At 38.2% G+C, this 21,641-nt stretch overlaps 2 protein-coding genes across 6 annotated transcripts in view; one reads left to right on the top strand and one right to left on the bottom strand.

The window, feature by feature from the left end:
* The window catches only part of LOC140236666 (single-stranded DNA-binding protein 3-like), a 176,051-nt gene extending 175,438 nt beyond the window's left edge, over positions 1 to 613 (bottom strand). For all 5 annotated transcript variants that reach the window (XM_072316586.1, XM_072316588.1, XM_072316587.1 and 2 more), the window contains exons 1-2: positions 530 to 613; positions 238 to 310 (exon numbers count right to left, since the gene is read on the bottom strand). In XM_072316586.1, the coding sequence (XP_072172687.1) occupies positions 238 to 310; positions 530 to 585 (129 nt within the window). In that variant the 5' untranslated portion in view covers positions 586 to 613. The remainder of the gene's footprint in view (positions 1 to 237; positions 311 to 529) is intronic.
* Positions 614 to 6,979: 6,366 nt separating this feature from the next.
* On the top strand, positions 6,980 to 21,495 carry LOC140237307 (ubiquitin-like-conjugating enzyme ATG10). The gene is given in 5 exon segments (XM_072317245.1): positions 6,980 to 7,153; positions 8,739 to 8,851; positions 19,340 to 19,437; positions 20,310 to 20,413; positions 21,402 to 21,495. Coding segments are annotated over 5 exon segments (444 nt in total). The 5' UTR covers positions 6,980 to 7,118.
* The last annotated feature ends 146 nt before the right edge of the window (positions 21,496 to 21,641 follow it).

The raw sequence follows: 21,641 nt of genomic DNA, 5'->3' as shown, positions 1-21,641 counted from the left end.
TGGCACTGGGCGAGTGGCTACACGCCATAGGCCATACACAAAACTCACTGCAGCAGCGTGCTGTGCTACGACAGAGCAATTTCTGTGCGGCAGCACACGGCGGGCTACTAAGTCAGTACACCGATGCGTTTGTAAGCGATGCGATACGATAGCGTACAAAGTCAATGGGGTACCGCACAAAACAGCGCAGCGGCATCGTACATCGGAAATTAAATATCGAAAAATTAGTATTCCTACCTCTGAGAGAAAGGTCTGTGCGGTCTTCTGTGCCCCGACATGGAGTAAATATTCGTATACATAGAGTGCTAACCTGTAAAATACAAAAGAAATGAGACAAATTCATGAATTTTACACTGGTCTCGAACAACGCTCTGTGTTGTGAGATGGTGCGCGATGAGGCGCAAGACTACGTGATGTTTTCCTTATTTCTGGACAGAAATTAACCGAACTTGGTATCAAACCCTATGTTTCCGATACTGCAGAATTCATTTTTTGGACTGTTTTGGCAATTTACGACGAAAATACTTACTTTTCCCTCGCTTGACTGTCCGAAGGTACAGTAGAACCTTTCCCTTTGGGGAACATGCTGGGTAGCTATTCTGTCACGCACCTGTCAAGCAATCAAGGCAGAGTCTGACCCCGTAGTCATAACGACCATTTCGTGACCTGCAAAATCCGTCGATTTGATTGGTCGAATAATTGATTAATTCAGGGATCCTAAAAACGGTAGAGAGTGCGTTAGGTCACTCAGCGAGGAAAATGCAGTGTATATATCATTAGCATACACTTTTGAGTGTAAAGAAATAGCAATAACTCAGACTTTTTTGGTTTATTCACATAAAATGTTGATGGTTTACTGTAATGTTAGGAATCACAAAATGTACCAATGCATGATCCTTTGTTTTTGTAAGTTTCCATCAGATCTGAATTGAAATTATATCCAAAATATCATATTTGAATAAATAGCATTTTTGCATTCCAAAACTGGGAGAAAATATTGAAAAACAATACACTTGAGAGAATATTTCATGTTTCCAGTCTGCATTTTTAATCGATAAAGGCAAAGGCACTCAGGAAACTATATTCTACTGTGCTTTGAGATTTAGATAAAATTTTGACCATTTCATATTTGATGCTTTCAGGCAACAGTCTGGTAATGCTAATGAGGGATGCGAGAGACGGTGCACTAAACAAACCGAAAGGCGGAGAAATTGATTTTCATGGCGGCCTTCGGTAGGCGCTTACAAGAAGATGTCATACTCCCCGACAAGTACAGTACGTTGATGCATGCAGTTATGTTCACGATTGAGAGAAACGTAAACAGAGGAACCGAGTGAACACGTGAATATGGCAGGGTCTGTCGATCATGAACGATTCAGGGCAAATGTCACAGAAATCGTGCGATTTGCGGGACAACTGAAAGAAAGATGGGAAATCAGATCATGTATGGTGCGTCAAAGTAATCTTGTTATCAATTTACTTCCACCGTATTTATGCATGCTAGACTTAATTTCCTTCATTCGACATGAACTGAACCTCCTAATTCCTGGGGTTTGGAGCTTCGCTCCTGATCCTGTGTCACTGTGATGTGTGAGTTTGTATGGTTGAGGGGTCTAGATATCGCGCACGAACATTTGAAATGCTCTTATGATAGAAGTTATCCCATAATCGTACCTGAATTTCTCAATGAATATCACGAAAATGCAGAAAAATCACCTCCCAAAATCTCCTGATGATACGATGACGGAGTAGTGCGCTGTCGCCGTTTGTATGTCGGACTTTTTTTTATGCGTTCAATTTCTCGGGGTATGTAAAGATCGCGCAGCTGCCCTCTGTAGTTTCATGCGTGAAAGTGTCTGCCCCTCTCTGCGGCTGTAACGTGCTCCGGCTTTCGTAGAATATTTTTTCACTTGATATTAAATTTGTCCCTGTTAAGCAACAGCAGTATTATTATTGTTATTATTATTATTATTATCATTATTACTATTATCACCACCACCATCACCGATCATCATAATCATCATCTTTTTTTTTATGAAGCAATGTCATGCTGAAAGTACAGCTCGATTCTTTTTTTTTCCTTATGAATGCACTGTCATGCTAAAAGGACAGCTCCATTTGATTTTAATGAAAGTAAGTAAGCAGTGTATGTTGTTGTTTTTTTTTTCGGTGCGTTGTATATTCTTTACGAATGCACTGTTTCTGCTGAAAGTACAGCTTGGTTTGATTTCATTATAATTGTGTTTTGTTGAATCGTGGATTCTATGATACAGTATGTGATCTGATTTATCATGACACTGTATTGAATATGGAATCAATAAAAGATTATGGAAAAAAAATCATCATTATCATTTTCATTATTATTATTATCACTTCCACCACCATCATCATTTTATCATTCTTATTATCATTATTTTTATCATTGATATTTTCATAATCGTTAATGATTTTCATTTATAAAGTTTTCTTACAATATTTCTAATCACTTTAACCAATAATATACACGTAATATAAAATGGAAAAAAGTAAAATATGAACATATATTTTGTGTGTGTGTGTTTGTGTGTGTGCTTACCCATTCGTCACCCTCTCATTTTCGTCACCCATTTGTCACACTCTCATCTAATTTTTCTTCAGTATCATTATGACCCTCCCCTGTCACAAATATATCACAAGTTAGCGCAAGAAATCACAAGCAAATTCAAATTGAAATCACACTTCAACTTCGATAGACTGAAATATTTATTCCTTTGTAATATAATCGTTGTGTTAAAATTTGACTTAAAACAACATTTATTAAGAGTATTTCAGCGTAGCTGGCAGCATACATTGTTCTTGTGTATGATGACGTCACGTGGTAAACGATCGATCGAACAAATTACGAATTCTATCGACTACGAACGAGACAAGCGAGACGACACGTCTAGGCTACAACATCCTTAGAACAGATTTTAAGGTTAGGTAGGTAAATTACAAGGTAAAAAATTGGAAATTTAGTGGAAAATTTGTTGGAAATCAAAATTTCTTACCTGCTTCCTTCTCATGTTGGGCGGTAAGTCATGTATGTTTATTCCATGGGCGTATCGGCAAATTTTGCGCTTATTCCTACGCGTAATATCGCTTGCTATACGCAGTTACGCTATGCGCGATCATTAGGTCCCTGCGCGAGACCTAGTACCCTTACTATACTGTATTCAGGTGCACACATTCGTAGTCGGCTCAAGCTAGCTCAGTTTCAACTGAGCTGAGCTGCCTGTGGAACCAAGTCGATCCATACATAAAATGTGTATACACATCGGCGAAAAGTGAGCAACGAGCGAATGATGTCCGTGATGTAAACGTTAAAGCGTGTATTGCCTTCTATACCATGATTAGACAGAAAAATCCGTCTGTCGGGAGGAATTTTATAACATTTTTGGCAAGGCTTTTTACGGTCGGTAGTCCTCGACCTTAGAGGGCGAGGATCGAGGAGGGAGGGAGGGCGTTCCGTGAAGCCAGACGCAGTCTCCGCGGAACATATCTCCGGCCCCGACGCCCGACGACAAGCTAGCCAGATGCCGATTGATCTTTCGCATAGAATCATCGACTGTGATAGAAGGCGGCCGTTAAGTGCATGATTGCCGAATCTAACTTGTAATAATATAACTTTAATTCACTGGTCACAGATTTACATGATATTGATATTTATTGACTTTATCGAAGCATGGAACCCTCTCCTCTCTGTTCAGAGTAGAGAGTCTACACAAGACTACTACATGTACAAGCATTACATTTAAACTATATGTTTCATGATTTAAGAAATACAGGGCAGAACCAAGTTGAAATGGCAGTGGGCACGTATGTACCTGTATGCCATGTACTGTAAAAGTGGATATTTTCGTGCGACTATTTTTTTTTTTTGGCGCACAGTTGATTTTTCGCGCGCGGTTGGTCGGGTAAGAAGAGTTTTGCGTGTTATCAATTGGAATTCCGCGTAATCAAGACATCAACTATTACAGGATGGGTAGCGAGAATCCTGTGGTTTCATTGGTCGAGAATTGTGTGTGGATTTTCTACAGGCCACATGCTGCCTCACAGTGGTAAAATTGTTCTCTCACACTTGTAGCAAGAGTACACGCGCACTAAGCAAGCATTCACATACTCGGTACGAGATGCCTATTGGCTGAAAAATCATGCATCCAGTACCTTTGCCATGCATCCAGGTCAACAATTAATGAACTTTCCCTGCAAAGCACAGTACCAAAGTCTACTCTCAATATTCCACAACTTTAAGCTATGAATTACGATCATGAAGCTCAAACTACATTGTACATCACCCAAAGATGCCGGTCAGGTGTGATTATGGTTGAAGTCATCAGACAAGGGCAAAGGTGAAAAGGTCAAAGAACTTCTCCTGATAAGCACTGTACTCTTTTACTTGTGGAGTACTCTCAATAACTTTCCAGAGCTCTGAGCTATACACGTGTAGCTACGAAACTCCTGCCACAGGTACTTGTACTGAACCAGTACAAGACAAAGATACTGGTACCTAAAGGTGGCAGTCAAGTTTGAATATTGATGAAGTCTGACAAGGTCAGAGATCAAATGGGTCAATAACCTGATACATTCAATCCTCTTCACTTACAATACCTGGTATTGATATTTACTGTACTTTCAATAATCTTCAACAGCTTTGAGCTATGATGACCATTAAAATAGGTGCCATAGGTACAGTGTACATGGTATCGAAAGATGATGGTCAGGTTTGAATATTGGTCAGGTCTGACAATGTCAAAGGTCAAAATATCACCATCTTCAGATCTTCATGACATATCTCAGCTTGAAAGCTGTGTCAAGTTACCAAACCATTGTGATATGCAAGCGAGATATAGCTTGGCATTTGCCCTAGGTTTGTTTGGGTTTTTTTTTTTTAACCACTACTTATACAGAATTTGTATTATCTAATGTTATGAAATTACATGAACTTGCCTTTGTATTTGAATTCCCACATGATTGCAAACAACATTTTGTTTCCAGCCAATTCCATGAATCTAAATGTTTCTATTTTTTTTTTTTTTTCAAGGATGTATCTGGACTTCGGGTTCTAGTTGTTGAGAGTCAAGATCTTGAATTTAGATTCTCTGCAGAGATGTACCATATTACTGCATTTTAGAGAGAATTCTGTTTGCTGTCTGTCACTCTTTAAAGCAAAGCGAGCTTCTTGGCTGCACAGAATATTGACAAAAAATGACTTCAAAACTGCAAAGTACTGGTATCTCAATTATGTTCTAAAGAACATCCTTATACTTTGCAATAAGAGATCACATAAGTACTTTTATGAGGGTTAATTTATTGTGATGCCATAAAGTGTTTGTGTATCTTTGAACCAAACACAGTTTTGTGGACCGTGTTTAGACGTGGCTGAAGGGCCACTAACATCTTGTTTTTCTGCAATCATATGTCAAGAGTTTCTATTCCTTTGAATTTATGTACTGACTTGAATAAGCTAAAAAGGCCCACTCCAGACTTTGACCACACGCTATGCTGCGATATTTTAACTAACCGCTTTCTAATGTACGGTGTACATGTACTTAATATTACCATCAGCTTCAAATTTTAACCTCAAGCAGGTCTGTCACATTTTGGCTTCTAAGGTACCACAAAACAAAGAGTTCTTGGGGGGGGGGGGCAAAACAAAGTGTGTGGGGGGGACTTTTTCCCCTTAATATCCCATCCTCCTCCTCCTCTTCCCCCCCCCCCCCTTCCTGAATTGTACACATACAGTGTATGTACCATGAACAATCTTCAGAAGCAGTTCTTGCCTGCTGTACCATTGCACAAGGTACAGTACAACCGCAATGATATGACATTCATGTTCAAAACCCAATTTGCAACGTCCCACCCAGGATCAAAGGTCTCAGCTTGGTAGGGGTATTTAAATGTTTGAAAAAAGCAAACTATTTGTTAAACACCCTGTAATGTATCTCAGTTTTCAATATTTGAATAGATTTATTTCAAGATTTACAAGGTCAGAGGTCATGGGCTAAAAGTCCAAAGGTCAGACATTACATTTTAAGCAGTAGCTCATACTGTATACATGTAGATCTGATCCTAGATATTCTTGCATATACCCCTCAGATGAGTGCATTGAAGAATCATGAGGGATATGTTACAGTTCAAGATATAGTATTATTTTCGAGGTCATGGCGGTGTTAAAAATGCACTTGTTCTGTCTTTTAGAACAAAATCAGAGGTGAGATATACTGTACACAGGGTACTATGATAGGACCTTGTGAAGTATCTTCCAGGGGGATGGTACCCAGTGCACAGATGAGCCAGGGTGATGCCATTGAGTTTATCGCTCGCTCCCGAGTCCCAAGTCAGTCTAACTGCGTCAGTGAAACGAAACCAGCCTGCCAAGCTTCTTGGCAACATGATTTTCCTCGATGATATCTTTGCCCTTGGCAGGACTGGTAACTGACCTTAGCTATAATGTTTCTAGCATTTAATGGCTAAAGTCATACATGTTCTGTCATTGTCTTATCAACTGGCAAAATGTGTAATGGGAATGGATATAGGTTAAGTTATGTACACTCCTTGATTTTACTGGCACCTTTTTTTTTTTTCTTTTTTTTTTTTTTGAGGGCGGGGGGATGGGAAGGAGAGGGTAATATTGCACAGGTACAATTTTATGGACATTATCTCTGCAGATTATATCCAAGTACATTGTAATAAAATGATTTTATGTGCACAAGATGATCAAAATTCATCATTTACTTTAACTTTTGTTCTAATTATTCTAGTTAGTATCATTATTGGTCGTACATTACTTCGATAGTGAAGTGCAGGTTTGATTCTTTGTCAGTCATATCTTATATAAATTATGTATCTACTATATGATTTCCGATTTACGGTATATTGGAACTAACTTTGAGCCTTGCATCATTATGTATTTATTTTAACACACATGTGACTTTCTGTTTTACCATTGCAGAATGGCTGTGAAGAGGTTTGTTACCTTGTAAATCAAGGGGTGGTGCGCCCTCTGTGTCGGCCATTGGTTAGGAGTGAAGCGACATCATCTTCCCAGCCTGGTCCGGATCGCTCAGAAGACAGTGACGTAGCACTCGACATCGAGGATGAAGAATGGCCTCCACCTGAAGGGAGTGTCGATGTAAGACTCCATTCTTGTTCCTTACTGTCCATCCTGTTATTTCAGGGTTATGTTTCTTTTCCTGTTCTTTGTCTTTGTGCTTTTGAAATTTGAATTCATTTTGTATTTGATTGAATGCAGAAATAAATCAAATCAAGTCGAATCAAATCAAAATTGTACATTCAGTGACAAGCATCACATGATCAAGCTGAAGTATTGGAAGTTACACCCAAGTGAAAAAGGAGGAACCAGCCTGGGATTTGAACCTCACACCTACTGCTTACCAAATGCCTCATCTCTCTTTTCATTCTCTCTTGGTCTTATTCATGATAGTGATCATAATAATAATGAATCAAAATATGATCTTCTGTATTCAGAAGCCTATTCAGTGTTGGCACTTTTCTACCAGAGAGTTCTGCGATTATTATTACCCTCGATCATTAGGGTCTTGAAGGAAGGTATATCACATGAATGAATAGAATTAAGTTCTTTTATTCCCTTTTAATAATAAGTAAGATTGACTGGATACAACTGAAGGTGTTACAGGGTACGGTAATTAAAACTCATTCTTTGTGGTGACGCCAATATCAATGAACATTTGACATAAATTTATTACATTTTCCTTTATTTTTTTATCCCTCACTACTCAAAAGCTTCAGGTCATCTATCATGCTTTGTGGTATGCATTGTGTATCGGGTATAAAATCATTTTCATTTCTACAAGTTCATTCATACATTCTTGAATGTGCAGTATGGGTAGATTATTATCAAAGTTGATACAAATCGTGCCTTGGAGAAAGGGGAATGCCAAGTTGTCAAGCTTTGGTCTATGACTACCCTTTCCTCCATCATATAACAGGAGTCACTGCACTCTGTAAGGTTATTGCCCCTAGTAGGGTAAAAGACCTCTGTGATCTGCCTGCTGCTTTGTCTCTTAAAGGGATCTTATAGTTTTTGTTGAGACCTAACTTATCTCTCTTAACATTTTTTTGGTGAGATAATGAAAACCTTCGTATAAAATATGAAAGAGCATGTGATTCCAAGAGGAATTCAATGTTTATTTGATGAAAATTGGTTTTGAAATGGCTGAGGTGTCCAAAACAGAGCAATTGTAATTAAAGGTGGGACCCACCTTTTATTATGATTGCTTTGTTTTACTTTGTTTTTGGATGTCTTGGCCATTCCAAAAGCGATTGTCATCAAATAAACTTTGAATTCCTCTTAGAATGGTATGCTCTGTACTATTTCAAAAGCGATTTCGTGGTATCTCGCAAAAAGTTCAAAGCCCAATCCTCATCTTCACCAATACTATACTATCCCTTTAACAAATACTTTTTTATTTTTTTTTTATTAAGACATCCCAATTTTTGTCAGATATCTCAGACAGGGAGGACTTTGAACACTTGCGTCTTCTTGTAAAAAATTCTTGGTTGCTACTTTACATTTGAAAGTGAAATATTTCATCACGCCATTGCATTTTCATCACATTTTAGTTCCTGTGATTGCTTGCATAGACAGTTGGTTGCTACTTCACATTTGAAAGTGAAATATTTCATCACGCCATTGTATTTTCATCACATTTTATTTTCTGTGATTGCTTGCATAGACAGCTTCAGACACGCGACTGGGATGTTGCTGAGAGTTGCCAATTTGAGTATCACATCTTGTACAGTCAGAGCTACTCAGTGCCTGTCCTCTATTTCACTGCAAGTAAATCAGGTTTGTGAAAGGTGTGAAATAAATGATTTGTTGATGTGGATGTCAGTTTCTGTGTGCATTCATTGAGTGTAACCTTCTGCCCTGTGCTGTTGGCATACTCCCAAGTAGATGGACAGTATTTGACAATGTTAAGAACTACTTTGCTTCTTTTTTTAGGTCTCATCCAAGAAACAAGCCTGATCAGACACTGATGCATAGATTGTTTGATGTGGCCCAATGCTATTTGAATCTTGTTAGTACCAGACCATTGTTTTGACAGCATATTTATGCAAAATATTCCATAATTCTGAACTTAAAAACAAGTTATACAGGGGCAAAAAATAACAATCCCTTTGAAAGAACACATGCAAGTGTAGTAGTAATTTTAGACTTGTTTTCTTGTAGGAACGGACCTGGATTTTCATTGGTCGTTTTCAGTAGTCCAGATCAATGCACTTCTAAAAATGTAGATGAAGGAATGACATGTATTTCTGGCCCGTAGTATAATTGGTTAGAAGCAGAGTCATCCTAGACAACTTTCAGTTGAATTACTGCTTGAATTTGAATTGTAAGATGCAAAAATATGCTGCCGATAAGTCATCACTTTATAAAACAATACAATGAAATGCACACATACTTGAATATAAACTGAATTCTTGTGTTAAAGATGCTACAAGCATGAGTAGGAGCCATACTGAGTTGCTCTTCAAGACTGTTCAGACTTTTACATTTGCTGCTGCTTTTTTTCTTTTCTTTTCTTTTTTTGGCATTTCCTCATTCTAAGAACTAGGGCCTGTTTCATAAGGATTGAGTGTAAACTGCGATCAATCGCAAATTGCGTTCCATAAGCAACCTAAGCAATCTACTGAAAGTTATGCTTGATTTTTCTTTAAATCAAGCGCAAGTGTCTTCATGAAACAGGACTTACGCTCAATATTAAGTTACGCTCAATAAATTGAGCATAAGATTGATTGTAACTCTTTATAAAACATGCCCCTAGTCTGTGAATGGCTAGTGACTCTGCTAATTCTCAGACTGTGGACTTTGAAGACGGTGAATCTACAAATTTGTGCACAACAATCACTTTAGAGACAAAAACAGAGGATACATTATTCACTCTGCTGCACTTGTGTCGTGGTTCATTATGCGATTTCAGTTTCTGCCGGAGTATGTGAGTAAAGACCATGTGACAAAGTGTGTGTCAATTACAACAGGTAAGTTGATTATTGCCGCAGCGGAAACAGATATACATGTATGTACCCTTTGGCCCCATCAGATTCAAGTTATGTTAGGTTGACTTGTAACAAAAATATGAGATTTGATGAGCTCTTCGTCTTTCACACAGAGCCAGACAACTAATATTGATCAAAATTTTGACTTGTGTTACTCTGGTGCTGAATGCTATACAAAGGTGAGATCTTACTGAAAAACAGTCCAAATGAGCTTTCCAAGAAAAAAGATGGCTTCCTATTATGAAATGACTATCTGATTATGGATATGGGTCATATTTATTTTCCAGGAAGAACTGACAGTCATCCTGCAAAGCAGGGGGGGGGGGGATTAAAGGAAATTGCTGTTATATTAATGTATGATACATGACTTTTATACTGATATTCTGACATGTTACGTTTCACCTCACTCTTTTGTGCACTATCCCACAGGAGTAACATACAGTAGTTGTACATTTATGATAGATGATTTTCCACTGCTAAAAGTGCTATGTTGTAATTGTAAGGATGTGTAGTCTTGATGCCCGCATTTATTTGATCATCTCATTAAAATGCTTTTTGAGTTTGTGGAGTTTGAACCATCCTACATTGTATGTGGTGGCTCTCTTATCAAAATAATTATACATTTGAATATGTAGCATGCCCTTTTTCATCTCTTGAACAGCGAGGACAGGTAGACTGGTTTACTCACATTATATATTTACATTTTGTGAATATATGTTGTGAATTGGATCCATTGGCCTTTTTTGCAGCATGAAACTTGCGCGAATTGGCAACTAGCATTCAACGCATAATGCAGATAAAACCTTTCACATGCTTTTTACTTTTGCAAATCTTTGCTCCTCAGGAATGTTTCATGCATGCAAAAATGTTATGTTTTACGGTAATTGTCCCCGCCGAACGAGTTCGAGCAGGGGACTATGAAACGGGCTCCGTACGTGTGTGTGTCCGTGTGTCCGTCCGTCCGTGTGTCCGTGTGTGCGTCCGTGTGTGATCAAAATGTTCAAAATGCTACTCCTTCGCCATTTCTAACCCGATTTTGATTCTGTTTGCTTTATATGATAGCACTACATGGGAGCTTTGAAACTTCTATACAGAATTTCAGTTGTGACCTTTGACCTTGACCTTTGACCTATATTGTACATTTTGCTTCAAAATGCTACTCCTTCGCCATTTCTAACCCGATTTTGATTCCGTTTGCCTTATATGATGGCACTAGGTGAGGGCTTCAAAACTTCTACACAGAATTTTGACCTTTGACTTCTTTGACCTTTGACCTTGATTTTTGACCTATATTGTACATTGCCTACAAAATGCTACTCCTTCGCCATTTGTAACCCGATTTTGATTCCGTTTGCTTTATGTGATGGCACTAGGTGAGGGCTTCAAAACTTCTACACAGAATTTTGACCTTTGACTTCTTTGACCTTTGACCTTGATTTTTGACCTGTATTGTACATTTTCCTACCAAATGCTACTCCCTCGCCATTTCTAACCCGATTTCGATTCCGTTTGCTTTATGTGATGGCACTAGGTGAGGGCTTCAAAACTTCTACACAGAATTTTGACCTTTGACTTCTTTGACCTTTGACCTTGATTTTTTTACCTATATTGTACATTGGCTACAAAATGCTACTCCTTCGCCATTTCTAACCCGATTTCGATTCCGTTCGCTTTATGTGATGGCACTAGGTGAGGGCTTCAAAACTTCTACATAGAATTTTGACCTTTGACCATTTTGACCTTTGACCTCTTTGACCTTTGACCTTCATCTTTTTACCTATATTGTACATTTTGCTACTGAATGCTACTTCCGGCGGGGACATATATTACGCACCGCGTAATTTCTACTTTTCCTTGTTTGAAATTGTGATTTTTACAATTTTTAGCATTTTTATGCTGTTGAATACCTTTTCTTGTTTCACTACATACATTTGTATGGGCCCCAATTAACCCTTTAGCAACTGAAGATTCCATACATAATGGCCTTTTGTTTCTTAAAAGTCACAGCAATATTACTGTCATTTCAACAACTGTCTAAATTATGTAAAATAACACACTATTATAAGTTATGTTTATATGATAGACTATACCAAGAGAATGGTGTGTCACAGAAGCAAGTCTGACATATCTTTGTTGACCTTTGACCTCTTTCAAATTACATAATTATATATTCTATATTATTAAAACAAAGATGGTAAAGCATAAAACTATGAAATAAGGGGACGGGTGGTTAATAAGACGAGCAGTTTCGGGCAGTTCAGCTACTAAAGGGTTAATTGAAAGATATCCAGCTTCATCATACACACACACAGTCACACTCTCACAAGTCATATGCTCTCTTTCTCCTCTCCCTCTCTCTCTCTCTCTCTCTCTCTCTCTCTCTCTCTGTACAGTCTCCCTTTGTCTCTGTTTAAAAGCAAATTTGATTTCAAGTGTGTGTGTGTGTGTGTGTGTGTGTGCGCCAGTACACAAGACAAAGGGCAAATGTTCAAGTTTGTGATGAAAAAATTAGCCAGGACATATTTGATATGATTTTTTATATTAGAACTTACAAAACTGTACTTTGCATAGAATTACAGTGGATTTTCACTCTATTTCTTTGGGTTTTATTCCTACAAAATTGTAAGTCTTAAACACAAGACCAGTGTGTTAATGTACGTACATTTTTTGCCAACTTGATTGTCATTACCATACAGGATACATCCCAAACATTAATGCTTGAGCCTCGTTGAGGGAAGCGACAGTCCAGTTCTTGCTGGCCATGTGTAGGTGCTGTACCTGTAGATCATTCTGGCACTGGGCCAAGTAGCTGAAAATGTCAGGAGACAAAAAATCTAGGCAGTTCCATCCTTTACACATCTCCCCTCATGAGAGAATATTGGTTCCATGACATTTGCTCCTGCGACAATTGCTCCCATGAAATATCTGTAGGCTAAGCCCAACATACAACCTACTCAAACACATAACCCTCGCCCTAATCCTAATCCTCACATCAAAATAAACCGGAAACCCTATCACAACCCTAACCCTAACCCTAAGTCCTTGGAGAAAATAAGACCGGAGCAATTGTCGCAGGAGCAAATGTCGTGTCACCTGAAAAAGAACTGCCTATCATTATCACACCAAACCCATCTACCTGATGACAGTTGTCATTTTGTTCAGTATCATGGAGATTAAGACCAAAACATTGACTAACTGATGCTTTAATTTAGCTATTTTCTGTCATGCATAAAGACATATATGATTTATAGATACATCCAAAAATTTGTATCTCGGTCATAAAGTTTTACTTGATAAATTATTAATAAGTCCAGTTTGTCGATCTTATACTGAGGGAAGAGCATCAAAGCATTTCAACAATTATCATAAAGTGTTGAATGTTTTCCCTGTCACTGCCAATGGTTCTGAAAGTTAGAGCAGTGATGTGACACACACACACACATGAACAACAAGAGTTGTTCCCAATGACAACTGCTAATATCACCAGAACAAAACTAACTGATACACGATTAATATTGATAGTCCTACCCTTTACTCTGTCAACAAGAAAAAAAAGTCTGTTTTATTTTGTGTTGTTTGTTTTGTTTTTTAAGATATGCTAAGTCAAGTTTGTTGCGAGTAGTACCTTTTTTTTTCAAGGGTTATATCAAGTAGCATTGCATTTGGACCTCAAGAATGAGCTGTAATCCAAGGATAAAAAAACTTAAAGGACTCTGTAATGTGGAGAGACATGGGTGACCATATTGAATTGAATCTTCACTTGCTGCCCACCAGGGTATGTTCATGGAGCTACTAACTTAGTAGCTCCATGGTATGTTCAAACCACCAATGGCACCCATCATGGTGGTCGGCGAATATGTGTGTCGAAGTATACACTCATCAGTAATGGTCAACTCCAGTGGAGATTCTTTGAGATTCTTCTTGTGTGTGTGTTTAAACACAGAGATCAGTGATAAGGCTGGACATAATTTGTTATAGGGATTCTCGAATAGGCCTATATTTGAGCCAAGCCGGCCTTCTCACCCCATGCTGTCCAAGGGATACTACATTATTGTAGCTCTATAAACAAGTTTTGGAAGACATGTTTTCTATGACTCATTTGCAAATTTTTAACAGCATGTCATTTAAGATATGCATTGTGTGGAAAGTCACACACACACACACACACACACATGTGGCTGCAATACACACACACACACACAAATGGACCATTCAGTAGTAGTGGTGGTAGTAGTAGTAGTAGTAGTGGGAGCAGTGGTAGTAGTAGTTGTAGTAGTAGTAGTAGGAGGAGGAGGAGGAGGAGGAGGAGGAGTAGGATGAGGAGGAGGTGCAGCACCAGTAGCAGTAGTTAAAATGAAGTATTGTGATTTTTTTCCCATTTTATTTTATGACAGACAATTTGTGATTATGCAATTTACAAGCATAGATGAGACCATACACTACCTATCCTAGGGATATTATAACCGCTGAGGATTTTGGAGTTTGTTGACATTTCTAATACTAAATGGATTGTATACCAGGTTAAATAGGCTTGAGGGAAGTTATCAGTGCTAAAAGCTTTGCTGGCAATAGAATGATGTCCATGAGTGTGAGAGAAAGTGTTGACAAATGATTTTAGCACAGTACAGTACATAATATCCTCTGATGATGAATAGCATGGATTCTTGATGTGTGTAGTATAGTCAGTATTTTTTATGCATGTCTTTCTATCTCACCCCCCCCCCACCTTTGCTCTTCCTCCCCTCTCTCTCTCTCTCTCTCTCTCTCTCTCTCTCTCTGTCTCTGTCTCTCTTCTTTTTTTTCTTTTTTTTTTCTTTTTTTTCTGTCTGTCTACTGGGCTATATTGGAACTGTCAAGTAAAGTTTCTGTTTCTTGTTGCAGCACCTTGTATAATGATGCCAGTCCACGCTATCTGAGTGTAGTCAAAAGTACTAGTTTCTCATGAACTATATTCACAAGAAATATATCCCTTGTCAAGAAATCAGTCTACATATTGTTCGTTTGCCTGTTTGTTTGTTTATGTGAAATTTCAAGATATACTGTAAAACGCGATATTTTCGCAGCATGAAATTTTCGCAAGTAGTGTAGACAAGAACTTTCATGTGCATTTTAATTTCACGAATCTTGGCTCTCCCAAAATTCGCAAAATTGAAATGCTTGCGAACATTCCTCATTTTACAGTTCTTTGACTGGGGACATTTTCTCCAGGGATTATTACAGGATTCTGTTCTGAGATTTACTCATTGTAAAAACAAAGGTTATTTGCAGATACCAGCTTATCTGGCTGTATGTATAAGAGGAAAGTTTCATCTTTCAAGGGAAAATCCAGACCAAATATAAGATAATCTGATAAAGAAAGAGTAAAATATTATGAGTTCAACGGTATAATTTTGATCATAATTGGATGAAAGATAAGGAAGTTATGACATTTTGAAGTTTCACTGATTTGGGGGAAACAGTGCTTGAAGAGTCAATATGAATATGTGCAAATGGGAAAGTGAGCATGTCATCCCCTTGCAGCTTGCCGTAAAGATTGTACATAAAATTTTGAAATGTCCAATTTTTCATTAAAACGCAATTATGCCCAAGACTCAAATCCTTGTATATATCTAACTGATCTCTATTCTGAAGTTATTTGTTGTTGTTGGCATCCATCTGTCTCGTGAGACAATGGTATATACCTTGCATATGACACTCAGTTTATTTCTTGCTGGAGCATTTCCTACTACAGGAATAACATCATGTTTCAGACTTCAATGATAGAAACATTGAATTTTCATCAATTTTTTGTACACGGATCAGTGGATAATTGTGAGGTTATGACATGGTTAGCTCACTCATTTGCATATTCATATCCACTGTACAAGAACTGTTTTGCACAAATTAGCAAAACTTCAAAATGTCATATCTTCCTTATTTTTCATCCGATTTCAGTCAAATTTTTTTACCGTTGGACTCGTAAGATTTTACTCTTTTTTATCAGACTATATGTAACTTATATTTGGACTGAATTTCCCCTTTAAAGAGGTTCGCGAAGTTGTAGAACATTATTTCACCTGGTCAACATGATGATCTCATTAGGTCAAACATCTGCAAAACCAGCAAACTAAGTAGCTCCCTCTTCAAAACAAAGAAACAGTAAAATGGCTACTATGGGCATGTCTGCCAGCAGTACCGTAATGTGTACAGTATTTATTTCTATCTCTATGGAGATAGAGAAAAAGGATGATATCTCAGGCTACTTCATACATGGTATATTTCATGCTAGTTGATACATTAAAAAAAGAAAGACTTATCATATATCACTAGAAAACTTGGCAAAATGCTGAAATCAGACTGGCATATTGCCTCTTCCATCGGAGAAAAGAGCAGACAAACAAACAATAAATGAATTAGAGATTAGCTCTTGCCGCGCTCACTAACAGCACAAGAAACCAAAAGTCGCAATGCCTTGGGCTGATTCACTCTGATCAGGCGGCCAGCTAGGCCTATTCTCATCTAGCCTTTTACATCGTTGAACTGTACCTGCAGTAGAAGGCCTAGGGTAGCCAGTTTTCTCTCCACATCATCAGAGAGAAGGGAGGAAAAAAAAAAAACAAGAAAAAAACTGAAGGGGGAAAAAAATGTATGAGCTGTGAGGCGTCAGCAAGCGGAGAAATGCCAAAGTTCACATATTATATGTGTATTGGGGGGCTGCCAGCAAATATGTAAATTATGTTGATTGTTTGCTTTCTAGAGCAGGATAGGTAAGGCTTATAGGAGCTGAGGAAGGGCGACAAACCATTTCACACCTCTCATAATGGGACATATATATTCCTGTTTTCGTGCACTTTTTGAGTCGTGACATGACATGGTTTTTAGCAAGTCAGTGGTTAGAATTTTAAAACATCAGGTGGCCCAGATCTCTCTCTTTTTTTTCTCTCTCTCTTTTTTTTTTTTCATTGTTGTTGTTTCTTTTCAACTGTAATTTCAAGAATATAGATGTATTTTACCAAAGCAACATCACTCCCAAATTTAAGTTGTGGTCTATACATTGTGCTATCTATCAGTCATATCAGGATTTTTTTTTCCCCTTAGAAAAAGAGAGGGAGAGAAAAAAAGATACTGTGTTTTATTGTTTTTTAAAGAGATGATGAATGGATGATGTACAACAGCATATTTGGTGACATCATGAATAGTACAATGATACCTGTAGCTGCTCTGCAAGAGCCCCCACCCATTAGGGAATGAAATTGTTAGAACATGGCATTTATTACCAGAGTGTGCAGTATCACTAGGTGCCAATCTGTATAGGTATTCCTTTAAAGGACAAGTTCACCTTCATTAACATAAGGATTGAGAGAATGTAGCAATATTAGTAGAACACATCATTGAAAGTTCGAGGAAAATCGGACAATCCATTCAAAAGTTATGAATTTTTGAAATTTTTGTGCAGTCACCGCTGTATGAGAAGACTACTGCAGTGTATGATGTCACATGCGTACAACAATATGAGGAAACTATAAAGAGAATTTCACAAAATTTCATCTTTTGAAAAAAGTACACATTCCCTTGAATCGTTACTGACATATGTTATGGGTAATATCATTCCCATTGCCTTTAGAAAGAGGCAAGTCAAGTGCCCTTTTATTATGCGAAAAAAGTGAAAATATGTTAAATTTTCTTTACATTTTCTTTATACTGTTGTACACATATGACATCACAAGCCTTAGTAGTCTCCTCATCCAGCGGTTCCAACACAAAAATTTTAAAAATTCATAACTTTTGCATCGATTGTACAATTTTCCTCAAACTTTCACTAATGTGTCCTACTAATATTGCCGCATTCTCTCAATCCTTATGTTTATGAAGGTGGACTTGTCCTTAAAGTTTGCCTTTGTGCCTCTCACTACAAAAGGTGCTGAAGCTACCATGTCGTTGGCATGTACATACTGTATCTCATTTACATGCTTAACATGACTGTACAGTACTGGTTGAGGTGGGGAGCCATGTTTTGAACATTCCTAAGTGAGATAATGAGAAACCTCTTATGAAATATGAAAGAGCATGTAATTCTAAGAAGGATTCAACGTTTATTTGATGAAAATTGGTTTTCAAATGGCTGAGATATCAAAAAAAAGTGATAATAATAAAAGGCGACAGGCCACGCCTTTTATTAGGATCTATTTGTTTCACCTTATTGTTGGATATCTCAGCCATTTCAAAACCGATTTTCATCAAATAAACTTTTGATACCCCTGAGAATTTCATGCTCTTTGACATCTCATAGAGTGGTTTCTGAATATCTCGCAAAACGTTAAAAGCTAAATCCTCACCTCGACCAGAACTGTACACACCCTTTAAGGGGATTTTGCAGACACTCGGCCCAGATAATCGTGCTGCAATGATGAGGTATAGTTATGCTGATTTGATTTGGGGCTAATTTGGTGCAAAAGTGAACAACCTCTGGAGGAAAAAAAAAAGTTTAATTTGCCAGAAATACAGTTAGTCATTCAATGGAGAATGTCAAGTGTTTATTATTTTGTAGAAAGAAATTAAACACAAATATCTGAATGAAATAAAGGGGTAAAGATCTGACTTCAAGGTCGCAGGTCAAGATATAATATGAACTTCATCTACAATATTCAGAAAGAAGTACTGTTCCTGTGATACTATTTAAAAGCAAGCTTTGAATTTGCAACGCAAATACAAAGACAACGCAGCCTTCCAGCTTGGACGATGGATACAGCTGTCTCCCGCGTGGGTAGAACGCCATTTTTTTTTCCTAATAAGCATTATCTTAGCGTTCACGTTGCAGATCTAAAGCTCGCTATGATTGCATAAGATGGCACTAGTGTTTATGCTGACTACACACAGATCTCAGTCAACTTGCTCAAGTTTTTGATTTATTGTGTTATATAGGCCTACACACAATCTCACCAAATTCATATTCCCTTTCTTTTTCTATTCTTTGGTGTGTATTTGTTCCATGTTCATGTATCAAACTTTGTACATGGATGTGACTTATGTAAAGACATTGACACTTGTATGATGCTCTTTTCATAAATTTCTCGATTTAGGGTCCATTGTTGATGAAATTTCTACCATATTTTGTCAGTCTGAGTTTATTTATTTTGCCAATGTGAACATGAGTGGAAATGCACTCATTTGGACTTCCTTTCTTCTTTCTATATATTTTCTAATTACACTTGTATTTGCTCGATTTATATGTACTGATACAACTTGCGACACACAGTGATATGATACGACTTCCATTCTTGTTTAACTCACAATGCAGATGGAAGGCTGTTGAGTCTGGACGAGGTGTGGCAGATGGTACCGTCTGCCTACCAGGAGAGGTTGCGCCACGAGAGATGGACCTTTATCACTCAACAGGTACAGAGTTGACCCCCGTGTCTGGAAGAAAGGGGAACTGTCTCTCTCTCTCGTGTGATGGAGGCAATTTTAAGTCAGGGAAACCTCGTTATAACAAGCTTGCTTTCAACGAGGCACCGCTATAGGGGAGAATTCAATAGAAACTTTCAGATTTTCCATTTCTGTATTTATCTGGTCTCTTCTTTTAGTACATTTGCGGTGAGTTACTGATTATAAGGGGGTAAAATGGGCAGTCTCAGTGACCTTTTATTTTAGGGGTTATTTTACTCAGATGACCAAATCCAACAGGAAAAAATACAACAACAAATCATCTTATACGCAACACTCACATGTGTTTATACATGTTTATATTAATATGTAAAAGTATGTACAGCTGTTTGTATATTTATATGATTCATTTGGGGTCAGTTTCCTTCTGTTTGCGTTCGTTACATACTCTTCGGTGATCCCTCGCATTTATCCCCAAGATGAATTATCCTTTGGGTTTATGTCAGGTTCAAGGGTGTGCGTGTGTGTCACACACATGCACACTGCCATAGTTTCTGACCATTTCAGCATTGAGAATTAAGGGTTTCTGGGACGAACACTGTGCTAAGGCTTTCTAGCTCAGTCGGAAGAGCACCGGGCTAGCAATCTGGAGGTCTCGGGTTCGAATCCCAATGGAATCCCATTTTCTTTGCTCATTTTTCATCTAATAAGATATATGATTTGGTAGTTCAATCAAAATTGATATGTGCAAATGAGCTGCCAGTTCCAAGTTTATAATTGGAAGATCGCATTTTTATGTAATTTAAGTTATTACTAGAACATTGTCCAGTTATTATAAGTAGATTTATTTGCTTGTTATTTCTCTTAATGTTTGTGTTGGTTAGGAGCACCCCTATCTGGGGAGGCCATTTTTCCAGCTCCATCCGTGCCACACCACAGACCTGATGGGGGCAGTCTTGTCTCCCGGCAGCGTTAGGTAAGAGCCTAGGTGGGAAGCGAGCTCTCCCTCCACTGTCTGCAGTTAACTCCACTCATTGTGGTAGGATTTTGCTACAAATCCTGCCCTACTGTTTTTGTTTGTTTGTTTGTTTTTTTTGTTTTTTTCATGGATGTTACCTTTGTTTTGCCACATGATGCCTCTTTTTACGTGCCTCGGCCCTCAAAGGAGACTGTGGCAGAAAATGTACAATTCCAATCAAACTTCAGTGTAGAATGTCCAGAAGTAATGTGGATTTGATAGGAAAGATGAAAATCTGATATTCAGGTGAAATGATGAGGATCTATAGGTCAGGTCACTGATTTTGGCCATAAATTACAGGCAACCCCCATTATAAGGTAGTCCTCCGGACTGGCAGTTTTCTTTCATTATATAAAAATTTCAGTACATCCAAACAAATAAAGTGTATAAAGACATGTAGCTGATGATTTTGGGCCCTGAATTTTTCATGTTGTACCTGAAATCTTTTTATACATGAACTATGTTCTTTATAACAGGAGTGCACTTTACCTGATATATTATGAGAGATGTCCATATAGGTATGCCTCAGATGTATTACCACACAAGGTCTTAGTTCATTGATTTTGTGTTTCATCTTTAGTTTCTTTTGCTCTCATTTGACAATTTGCCCGACACTGAAACCAAAATCTGTGATTGGTTGATATTAGTATGCAGACATTTAGGGCTCAATCTGGGGCCCTTGGCTTCTCCGCATGATCAAATATTGCCCATGGTAGATAAATCAGAAAGCTGCTTGCCGCCTTGGACAGGCAACAGCTCCGCACAAGGCCTGACACTCAAAGTATCTCCCCCAAGGAGTTTGTAGTACCATAATTAACTACAGATACAATTATTCTGTACACAAAGTCTGTAACTCACAATATCTCTCTAAATCACAATGTCTCTCTGTAGGAATTCGATTATAGGGACACAGGCGAGTGCTGTAAATTACATTCATATTTTGTCTGTGTCATTCCAGTGGCAACTACGTCGTGACGTGGCTGAGTTCCGTTGGACCGGTGGTTGGACTACACCTACCCCTGCAGTTTTCCCAGCTGTGCCAGGGAAGATGAAAGGTGACCCTCCTCTTCCAACCAGTCTCGGACGCAGCACCCACAGCGAGTGACCGCTGCAAGGGGAGGCAGCCCTGCAAGCAGAGTGACCGGCAGAGTGGGCCCAAGTCCCCTCGTTGCTTCTCTCCAGACGTGTTATGAGGAGT

This window comes from Diadema setosum, chromosome 13, assembly GCF_964275005.1.
Source record: "Diadema setosum chromosome 13, eeDiaSeto1, whole genome shotgun sequence".
Taxonomy (NCBI): Eukaryota; Metazoa; Echinodermata; class Echinoidea; order Diadematoida; family Diadematidae; genus Diadema; species Diadema setosum.
This window is presented reverse-complemented; position numbering and strand designations above follow the sequence as displayed.